Raw genomic sequence first — 12,386 nt, forward strand, 5'->3', positions numbered from 1 at the left:
AGAAATGCAAAACAAAATGAAGGATGATATTTTTTTGAATAAAGCGGAGTTATTAAAAAGCGAAAATATAATGAAGGTTATGAAAGATCCCATGGAATTTGTAATAGAAGCAAATAAATATAAAACAATATTCGAAATAAAAAATGATCTTGAGTTAATGAAAAATATAATTCATAATGATATTATAAAAATTTTGAATAGAAATTCTGAGGAATTTATGTCATTACCATCAAATTTAAACATTATTGAAAATGCAATACCAATTTTAGAAAAAGAAGTTAAAATTTCTAAAAATTTTGTTAAAAAATTATTAAGTGAAATAAATACTATTAATGATAACACTCATCAAATATTAATAGATAAAATCAATATTTATTACATTAAAAATATTCTAAATAATAATATTGAAATAGAGCAATTACTAAATAAGATACAAAAGGAAATTGGGAGATATGAAAAATCTGAAAATTATATTTTTTTAGTAGATATACAAAATAAATTTAATTTAAGTAGTGATGACATAACTAACAGTATTATAGAGGATTTATGTAAAAATAATTCTTACATTCTTTACCATTTAAGTCAAAGAATAATAAATTTATCTAAAGGGATATGGAAAATAAAGGCAATGTTATATAATAATTATAAAAGAATAAATAAAATATCTAATAGTTTAGAAGATTTTAATAATCTTATTATAAAATATGGCATTTCAGCTAAATGTGATAATGAAATTATAGAATTAACTAAAAATTATTCCTACGAGAGATTTAATAATAATTTAAAATGTATTATTAATCAGTTAAAAAAATGGATAAATCAGTTGTCTTATATTTTTTTAAAAATAATGAAAAATAATTTTTTAAAAAATATATGTGAAAATTTTATTTTGAATCAATCAATGAATTATATTTTAAATACATGTTATATACTTAACTATTTTGATGTATTTGTTATACAATTCCATGAGATATATATTAATGATATTGTAAGAATAATAAACTTAATTTAAAAAAAAAAAAAATGATGAGAATATTAATAGCACACAAAGAAAAATTATAATTGTTTTTATTTTCTATGTAACATTAAAATGAATATATATATATAAATATATATATTTTTTTTTTTTTAGGAACATAAAGATTTTGAATCATATGATGGATTTTTATTATATCTAAAAAAAAATATTTTGGAAAATAAAAATGTTATTGAAATATGTGAAAGAATAGATGAAATAGATGAAAATATTTCTTTTTGTACTATAGGAATTGTTGAGAAAATTTTAGGCATTATAAAAAGTAAATTCCCTGATATATTTCTATTAAAATATTGTGATATTTTTATTGAAAACTATGTAAAAACGTCTAATTTTTTAAATGAAATAAAAAAAGAGAGAAGAACTTATGAGCAATATGTACTCAATGACAAAATTAATGAATTTTTAAAAAATTTTGAAACGGAAGCATATACGCAATATATTTTAAATGTATTAGAAAATAAAATAAACGAAAATTATAAGAATATTATTTTGTTTGATAAAAAATATATTTTTGATAATAATTTTTATTGGTTAAAGGAAACAATAAATTTAATCAAAATCTTTAAAATTTTGTTTACGAGTAAATATTATATTTCTAACTGTTTGTTTAATTATCTATCTTTTATATTTAAGCATTTCAAAAATTATATTTGTAATATTGAAACCTTTTTATCATTTCTAGAAGAAAATAGTAATATTAAAATTGGTCATATAGATAAAACAAAATTTAATTGGAGTCCAACATTAAGTTATAATAGTATAGGTTTTTTCTTATCTGATTTTTTATCTCTAAGAAAAATCTTTAAAACAAATTATAAAATAAAAAGTTTCATTAGAAACAATAAGTTTATTGTACCAAAAAATATAGGAGATGTACCTAATTGGATATTTACAAAAATTCTTTCTAATTATTATAACTTTTATTATGATCACTTTAATAGTTCTTATATAAGTAATTTAATATCCTCATCTGAAAATGAAGAAAATATAAATGATATCCTTAAGGAGAAAACTAATTTTTCTGATATAAGTAATTATATGAATGACTATTTTAATTTAGATTGTGATAAAATAAAATTTATAAAAAATGATAAAGATAATTTGCTGATGAAAAATGATAAAATGGAAAATTCAGAATTAAATCAGGAAATTAAAAACAGAAATGAACCATTAGATGAAAATGAAAAAGAAAAAAACAATGTAAATAACCCTATATATAATGAAGATAAAGAAAATAAAAATATTAATACTAATATGAATAATAATGAAAATAAAAATATCAATAACTTTAAAAATGTAATAGATCAAGAAGCGAAAGAAAATGATGAATTGAAATTCAAAGAAAAAAAAACAACTTTTAAAATAGGAAAGGATAATAAAAATTTTTTAAAAGAAAAAAAAAAAGAAATGAAATTAAATTTACACATATACCAAAGAAATAACACAAAAAAAATAATACATGATATAAATTGCATAAATGGATTTTTAAAAACTATGTCTGAAATCCTTATAAATACACAAAAATCATTTGAAGAAGTTTTTATTAATAAAATGTTCGAAATATGCTCAAGCTTTTTAGTGTATTTGCATTCTTTGATAGCTATGTATAAAATGACTAACAAACCAGTACAATATAATAACAAATAAAAAAATAAAATAAAATAAAATTTTAGAATAATAAATTATAATATGTAGTTATTCTAGATTACTTTACGGAAAATATAATTTTAATTTAATCAATTTTTTTTTTTCTTTTCTTTAGGTTCCAAAAAAACCAAGTGAACAAGTTGACAAAATCATTCTTCCATTAATTTCATTTAAAGATTTTTATCAAGATATAATAGCAGATGTAAATATATATATATATATATATATATATATATATATATATATATATATATATATATATATATATATCAATTTAATTTTTGTATCTTTCTTATAGATTATAATTGAAGAAATAATAACAAAAATCGTTGATAAAATAAGTGATCATTATCTTCAAGAAGTAAAATTAATATGAAACTATTAATATAAAATAAAAGAATAAATAACTTTTGTTATTATTTTTCTCATTTTTTCTTTTTTTTTTTCTATTTTGTAGATAAAGAATATAATTAATGTAAAAATTAGTGAACAGAATGAAAAGATAATAAAATTAAATTTAACTGATTCATTAAAAGTGATAATTAAAAAAAAAAAAAGAATTATAAAAAATACACATAAATAAAAATTACTTTAAATATAAATTTTATTTAACTCATTACCTTTATTTTATCCTTATTTCACCCTTTATAGGAAAATGATATACTTGATGATGAAAAAATACAAAGACAAATATTTTTAGTAATGAATATTTAAAAAATTTTCTTTAATTATAATAAAGCATATTATATATTCTTCTATTTTTCGTTATATAGAAAAAAAAGAAAAAAATTTAATATAAATACTTATCTAAACATTTTTCATTATTATAACGGTTTAAGATTATTTCTGTTCAATTTTTTATTTGTTATTAAAATTTTTTTTTATAGGATGTATGTCATTATGAAAAAATATGTGATAATCATTTTAACATAAACAAGAACACAAATACAAGTATGAATACATTATTGAATCATTTTGCCTTAAAAAATTAAATATTTCAGGAATGAGAAAAATTGAAATATTCATTTGACTTTATAGCATATTAAAAAAATACATTTAATATATAGTTTCAATAAGTTTTTAAATAATTCTTAATCTTTTTTTTTTTTTTTTGAATTTTATGAATGTATATTTTATAACAAAAATCCTACTTCACAAAGAAATTATAATGCATATATAAAAAGAAAATAAAAAATGAATAGTAAATTAATCTTAATAATTATTGTATTTACAAAAATAAGAAGAAAATTTATATATTTCAAAGGTAATATTTTATAGAAAATCTCTTCTATTTTTTATTAATTGATATTTTTATATTTTCTTGTGTTTTTAAAATTAAAATATATATATAAAATGAAAATATAATACAAAATATATGTCCATTAGATAAGAATTAATATTTATTTGAACACAACAAAAGTTTTATTGAGCATTTAAAATAGTGCCTTTTTTTTCTGAAATATTCATATTTTCATAACGATTTCTATTTTTTCGCATTAGTGGTAGCTTCTATTTATTAAAAGATAGCAATAAAGAAAATGTCTTATTTGATTATTATAATTTATTTAATGAATTAATAGATATAATAAAACATCATATAAAAATAACACAACATGAACTTTTATCATTAAAACATAACATATTGTTGAAATATTATTTAAAATATGTGGGAAATGACTTAAGTACAAACTTTGAAGAAGATTTATCTATTGAAAAATTAAAAGATAAAGTTTATATTGATATTGAAAATCACATAAGTGTTTATTTAAACAATGTAAATGATTTTTTTAGTTATTATTTTGATAAACTAAAATTAACAATATTATAAAAAAGGAAAAATAATAATAATAATAATGATGAGAAAGATAAACCCTAAAAGATCAATAATTTTAAAATTTATATCAAAAGAGAAGAAAATGGTGAAACTTATGAATAAAGAGAAAATTGATTTTTAAGAGTAATATAGAAAAAAATAAATATAACATAGGTGAGAATAATAGAATTAACGATTCATTTTTTGTTAATAATTATTTAAAAAAAAAAAAGAAAAAGTATGCTTATTTTAAATTTAGAAAGTGTAAGAAAATTTAATAATTACAACATTATAAAGAATCTTATAAATTTTATTGATATTTTTTTTTTTTTTTTTAATTAAAAAAAAAAATTACAAAGAATATAATTCAAACATTGATTTTAGATATAATTTTATTGAAAAAGAAAATTTTAATAATGATGAAATTTTTAATATTGTAGTTTATCCGACTATTTATTTGTTTTGTAAAATGAATACTATAAGAAGAATAAAAAATAAAGCATTTAATAGAAAAGAAAATTTTGATAGTATAATAGTGTCTATATATGTTTTTTTTAGAAAACTTAGTTAAGCAAGATATAAAAATATTAATTTGCCGTTTTTGCTATTATATTTTAATAAAACTTTTAATGAATATTTTAACATTGTGTTCAATCAAATATATTCTTTTTACAAATAATAATGGGAATAATTTATTTTTTGAACATGGTATTGGTAAAGGAAAAACAGCAAGATGGTTAAATTTTTTTATGAATAATTTATATGAAATAGTTATAAATTTTTTTTTTAATAATAATAAATTAAATGAAATGAGAAATATAAATGATGACGATAAATATTAATAAAAATGGCTTCATTAAAAAGTTTTTTATTTTTGATCATAAAAATGTAATAGACATAAAACTTCATTAAGAGAAATATAAATTTTTAATAATTGAAAAATAACTTGTTAGAAGTAAAAGAGAGAAAAAAATTTTTTTATGTAGATCAAAACAATAGCAAATATATGCACAGAATAAAAGCATATATACCTGATTTCAATCTAAGTAAATTCATATATTTCATTAAAAATGAAATTATAATATCAGAGAATATATTTATTTCCTACATAACTAATTTCTATTATTTTAAAAACATTCATACATATATATACAATAAAAAAAAAATAAATTAGACAAAAATGTAAAAAAGAAATACAATGAATTAAATAATAATATAAATTTCTAAATATCAGAAAATTATCTAAAATCTAATTTGATATTCATTGAAAATTATTTTTATGTAAATATTAAAAAATAATACTCTTTTTTAACACAAGGAAATAATGATATATTAAGATGAGTATAACAATATGCAAAAAAAAAAAAAAAAACGAAATTTAAAAATATCAAAATATCAAAATTTATATATATACTGTTATTTATTTTTTTTAGAGTTTATAGTAATATGAATATTTTTTTAACTATGATTACCAAAAGTTTATGTTTTTCACAAAACACTTATGTGGAAATGGAATATATCTAGAATTAAAGATTTTATTAGAAAAAATTACGCAAATATTTTTTTATTTATTTATTTATTTTTATACTTTATAAAGTTAGTAAATAATGTTAAAAATAACGATGTAAAAAATTATTTTATTTTAGTACTTTGTTATCATTATAAGTTAACTTATTTCACTTAAAATATTAATTTATATTTATTTTAATTCATTCCATATTAATTATTAATTTATTATCATTATTATTTTTTTTTTTTAAAATATATTCGATATGAAAAGTTTTATGATTTAAATACTTAAAAAAGTTAAATATTAATAAAAAATATTCAGTACATAATCATATGTTAGGTTAAATTAATTTAAAGAAAAAAAAAAGAAAAAATGTTTATATTTATCTTTTTTATAAACACATATCATTTATTAATATTTTTATATTATTGATTTTTTCTTTTTCTTTTTTTTCATTTTAAGTTATATATCACTTAATAGCAAAATAAAACAGTCTATTGGAAAAAAAGTAAAGCTAAGCATTGATCTCTTAAGGCACTATGGTATATTTCACTCTGTATCTTTTAGAAGGATTAGAAAATTCTTATTTAATAAAGTATGTTAACTGAAATATAACATCAGAAAGTTATGCAATTGTATTTTTTAATAATCCAAAATTAAATTTAAGGAATTTCAAATATGATTAGAGTTAAAAAATAAATGTAATACTCTTGAATATAAAAAAAAATTTATGAAATTTAAAAATTAAGGTATAACATATTTTAATTATTTTTAAATATCGGAAAAAAAAGTTACACATATAAACTGAAAATAAAGAATTAAAGTGGTTTTTTCATATTTGTTTTTTTTTTTTTTTTTTTTCCCATTTAAATAAAAATTCCCAAAAAGTTTTATTACTGTAAATAGGTTTATATATATCATTAATTATTCACAATATCTTGGCGATATTTGCTTATATCTAAAGTAATAGTCTTAGAACATTTTTTATGTTTATTTTTATACACACCTATTAATGTTTGACTTTTACTGAAAAATTTCTCCTTCAGAGAAATTACAATAACTTGGCTATTAATAGAATTTAAATACCTTGTTAGTGAGTTAATTTTCAGAGGGTCCATATTAGCATCAACTTCATCAAGAATAATAAAAGAATTATTTATATATTTTTGAATAGAAAATATTAATGCTAATGCACTTATACTTTTTTCTCCTCCACTTAATTCAGATATTTCAAAATATCTTTTCATTGGAGGCATGTTATTATACTTTATACCACAATAGAAGGGTTCATCATCTTTATTAAATTCATTATAATTACATAAATCTAAAAATGCTTGTCCTCCAACATGATGTTTTATATTATATGTTAAATTATTATATACATTATCTATAATGTTTTTAATATAATTAAAGCAATGTAAAAATTTATACGATCGTTTTTTTTGCAATATACGAAAATTTCTTTCAAATAAATTACATTCTTTTCTTTCCTCTGATAGAGATGTATCAACTACTTTTAATTTTGCTATTAATTTTTCATATTCTTTTTCTGCATTACTATTTACATTTCTTAATTTTAAAAACTTTTTCTTTTTTTCTATTTCTTTTTCCATTTTTTCCTTTTCATTGTTTATATCTTTTTCATTCTCAAGATTTTTTAATTCTTCAGATAAAATATCAAATGATATATTAGTTAACAAAATATCATCATCTTCTTCTTCTTCTTCCTCTGTTTCTTCTGCAGTTTCATCACTTGAAGACGTATTATTTTCTTCAATTTCACTTTCTTCTAATAATTTACTTTTTCGTTTTCCATATTTATTAATTCGTTTGATATGTTTTTTTTTTTTTTTTTTTTTTTTATTAATAGTTCCATTACAATCGTCATATGCTTCATCGGCATCTTTTAATATATTATTAGTTATAAATATATTTATACTATTTATATCACATTCATTTATTAAATCTTTTATAAAATGTTTATAAATTTCAATTTTTTTTTCAGAGTTTTCTATTTTATTTTCAATATTTTCGTACTTCTCCAAATTATTATTTATATTTTCTCTTAAATCATTTAATTCCTGATTTATTTGATTTAAATTTTTAAGAAGTGTTAACTTTTGATCTTCTAAATTGTTTATAATAACATTAACTTCATTTATTTTGTTATTAGATCCATTTTCTTCTTCTTTTAAATCTTCCAATTCTTTTTTAATATCATCCTCTTTCAAACTTTTATCTTTCTTATGGAATATTGCAATTTCATTTTTTTTATCTAATAATTCATTAATATCATCATTTAATTTTTTTATATTATTTTTAATTCTATCTATGTTTTCATTGATTTTTTCTATTTCTTTTGTATTATTTTCAACAATTTCATATATATTATCTATTTTGAATTTGTTGTTTAAAATTTCAAAAGAATCCTTTTGAAAGGAGGACAAACTATTTCTTTCTTTTAATAATTCATTTTCATAATTATTTAAATTATTTATTTTGTTTTTTAAATCTATATTTTTTAATTTGGATATTTTTTCTTCATACGTATCAATAATCGTTGTTTTTGCTTCGATTTCTTTTTCAAATATCTCTTTTTTAATTAAAACACTAGCAATTTTTTTTTTATTTAATTCTAATTCACTATTTTGTTTATTTAATAACTCATTTGTTTCAATGATTTTTTTATTGCAATCGTTAATATTATTCCTACATACATCCTTTTCGTTTACTAATTTATTGTATAAATTTATATTTAATCTTTTATTATTGTATTTCTCTTTATCTGCATACTTAGATGATATATCAATAATTAAATTGTTGTGTTTAGAAATGATATGCCCTTTTAATGTAACTATATTTATATTAAGATTAGGAAACTTATCTTTAATATCTTCTGCATCCTTTATATTTTCTACTATAATTGTATCTTTACCTATTAAATTATCGAACATAACTTTATAATTTTCATCACACACTAAACAGTTATTTGCTAAAACAATATTTTTTTTTTTAAATGTATTTATAACTTTATCTATTATATTATAAGAGGATTCTTCTTTATTAGCATCAAGACTTTCACCTTCCATCATATTACCATTAATATTTTTTTTTTCTTTTTTTTTTTTTATATTAGATACAAAGTTTTCAAAAGGAATGAAATCCATTTTATGTAATTTGTTATCTTTTAAGTATTTAATGCATTTAACACAAGTTTCTATATTTTTAACAACTAAAAAATTATTATATTTATGAATAGCATTATTTACAGCAGTATAATACAATTGATTACTTATTTCATATAAATTAGAAACTTCATCATATATTTCATCATCTCCAAAAATATTTTTTAGATTTTTTATAACTTCTTTTTTTTTTTCAAAAAAAATTAATTCATTTTTATGAATATTTAATACATTTATTTCTTCATCTAATTGCTCTATTTGTTTTTCATTATTTGCAATATTCATATTTAACTCCTTTAATTTGTTTTTGTTGCATTCAATATTTTTTTTATCTGTATCTATTAAATAATTTAATTTGTTTATTCGATCATTTAATTCTTCAAGTGACAATTTCTCTGATTCATACTCCAAAATTTCTTTTTGTTTTTTTCTACTAAAATTGTCGCATTCTTCTTGCAATTCTTTTATGTCTTTTTTTAAGGAAAATGCTAAATTAGAATAATTATTTATATTTATATTACTGTTAGCACATAAATATAAATATTTTTCTTTACATTTTTTATATAAATCTAAGTTTTCTATTAATTGAATAACATCATAATTTTTAAATTGCTCTTGATCATTATAATTATCTATATTAATTTTGTTAATATGTTTTTCGTCTTTAAGTAATTCGTACATATTTGGATAATTTTGCTTTAAAAATTTTTTAATATTTTCATATTTATTGAAAAATTTTACATTTATTTTTAATTTATTTTTATATTCATCTTCTAATTTTTTGTTTTGTTCTTTGATTTGCTGATTTAAATTATCAATAAAGTTAGAACAATGACTTTCCATATTTTTTTTCATTTTTTCATTTGTCTGTACTTTATTTAATGAATTCTCAAAGAATTTTCTCTTTTCATTTATTTCATTTAAACGTATTTTGAGATCATTTAATTGAACTCTCTGATTTCTTATATCATCTTCCAATTTTATAAACTCTTTTTTTTTAATTAATTTATTTTTTTCTAACTCATTAGCAATTTTTTTATTTTTACTTAAAATATCTTGCTCGAATTCCATTTTTTCTTCTTTTAAATTTAATAAATCTTCTTTAAATTTTTCTTTTTTTTTTAAATAATGATATAAACGAAATAAGTACAAAATTTTTATATCATTTTCATAATCATCTTTAAGTTGATTATGTTCTACATTTTCATTCATTTGAATTTTATGAATTTTTAATTCTTGTTCTATTTTTTTTTTCTCACTTAAATAATTCTTACAAGCTATTTGCTTTTCTTTTAATTTTTCTTTAATATCTTCATAAATTTGTTCATACTCATCTGATCCACTTATATATTCAAATAGTTTAGCTAATTCTGTTGGTTTTTTATTAATAATTTCTTCTATATCTCCTTGAAAAATTAGACACGTTTTCGTTTTGGTTTCAATTCTATTTTTCCTTAAAAAATTCATATACTCTTTATGATCTACCAATTTATCATTAATATAAAAATTGCTTACTCCTTTATAGTTTAGTGTTCTTTTAATTTCTACATTTTCTTTATTACATTCTAAAACAAGTTTTACATAACATACTCTTTTATTTAAATTGTCTATTTTCTCATTTTCTTTATGATATATTAAATTTTTTAAATTCTTTACTCTTAAATATTTATTATTTATTCCTAAAACGAAACATATACAATCCATTATATTTGACTTACCTGAGCCATTAGGTCCTATTATAGCAGTAAATTTTGAAAATGGACCGATGATATTTTCGTTTTCATAACTTTTAAAATTACAAACAATTAAATATTTAATAAAGCATAACTCATTTTCTTTATATAACATACTTGATATTAAACTACTATTCAAATAGTCATTAGAAATAGATAAATCATTAGCTTTAGAATTAATAGTTTTATCATAATTTCTACTTTTTTGAACTAAATTATTAGAAAAACTAATATTAGAACTGTTGCTATTTTCATTTGTACATATAGAATTCCTATTCATATTATTATTAACATAATTGTTATTATTATTAAGATTATTATTATTTATATTTTCTTCTTGGCAAAGTGGGCTATGCTCATATATGTTTTTTTCTTTTTCAAAAGTATTCATTTCATCATTTTCTGTATGAATATCTATATTTAACTCCTTTCTATTTTTGTCTTTGTCTTCTACTTCATTATTAACTATATTGTAATTATTTTCATTTTTATTATGTAATTTATTTTTTTCATTATCCTTATCACCAACTAATGTGGCTATTTTTGTTGATTTATTATATTTGTTTTTATTCATATTATTTTCATCCTTTTTTGAATTCAAATTATTTTCATTTTTATCTTTCAAAACTGCGTATTTTTCTTTTTTCTTATCACTTAATTCAACGAAAGATATTTCATCTTTTTTATTTCTAAAATTTGTTGCGTTACTATTAGAACAATCAAGAGATGAATCAACTGAAAAATCTAAATCTTCGTTATTTATAAATTTGTTGAAATCATGATCATCCATTTTTATTGAATTCACTAATAAGTTACTAGAATGAATGTTTTCATTTTCTGTGATATTTAAACTACTTTCATAACGATCTTCATCTCCACTATAAGATGAATCATTCAATTTTTTTTTATCATTTTTAGGCATAATGTATAAACTTTTTTTATGTATTAATTAAAAAAAAAAAAGAAAAAAAAAAAAAAAAAGGAAAATATTTAAATAAATAAAAACATATTTTGTTGTAAAAATATTTATATAAATAATATAATATTTTATTATATTAATTTATATATTTTAACTTTATTAATTATATATTAAATATTCAAGAGAATTAATTTGTATACGATAATTTTAAAAAAAAAAATAATAAAAATAAATAATTACGAGAAACAAATAATAAAATGAAATAAACTTAAGAAGATACTCAAGAATAAACAAAAATTAAGGAAATATATATGATTATTATTATATAGATTGAAAAAAAAAAAAAAAAAGAAACAATTTCTAAAAATTTCTAGAAATATTTCTTTATATATTTTTTTGTATATATAAATCAAATATATACATAATTCAATATATGTACATATGTTTACTGCATTATTTTATAAATTTTTAATCAAAATTTTGATAGACTAATTATTTATATTTTATTTATTTTTTCTTTTTTTTATATATTATTATTTT

At 17.4% G+C, this 12,386-nt stretch overlaps 2 protein-coding genes and 1 pseudogene across 2 annotated transcripts, besides 1 other annotated feature; 2 read left to right on the top strand and 1 right to left on the bottom strand.

Moving 5' to 3' along the window:
* Nucleotides 1–16: 16 nt before the first annotated feature.
* Nucleotides 17–3,678, top strand: PRELSG_0927900 (conserved Plasmodium protein, unknown function; the record flags this gene model as incomplete). Its single annotated transcript, XM_028676720.1, has 7 exons — nt 17–988; nt 1,133–2,665; nt 2,802–2,888; nt 2,985–3,047; nt 3,144–3,221; nt 3,338–3,385; nt 3,574–3,678. 7 exons carry the CDS (start codon nt 17–19, stop codon nt 3,676–3,678), a joined length of 2,886 nt encoding a protein of 961 aa, XP_028533181.1.
* A 372-nt stretch (nt 3,679–4,050) lies between these two features.
* PRELSG_0928000 lies at nt 4,051–6,695 on the top strand (annotated as a pseudogene).
* Nucleotides 4,051–6,695: a sequence feature (conserved Plasmodium protein, unknown function, pseudogene).
* Nucleotides 6,696–6,929: 234 nt separating this feature from the next.
* PRELSG_0928100 (structural maintenance of chromosome protein, putative) lies at nt 6,930–11,849 on the bottom strand (the record flags this gene model as incomplete). Its single annotated transcript, XM_028676721.1, has 1 exon — nt 6,930–11,849. The coding sequence occupies one exon, from the start codon at nt 11,847–11,849 to the stop codon at nt 6,930–6,932; it is 4,920 nt and encodes a 1,639-aa protein (XP_028533182.1).
* Nucleotides 11,850–12,386: the final 537 nt, after the last annotated feature.

The sequence above is a fragment of the Plasmodium relictum genome (assembly GCF_900005765.1).
Source record: "Plasmodium relictum strain SGS1 genome assembly, chromosome: 9".
Classification (NCBI taxonomy): domain Eukaryota; phylum Apicomplexa; class Aconoidasida; order Haemosporida; family Plasmodiidae; genus Plasmodium; species Plasmodium relictum.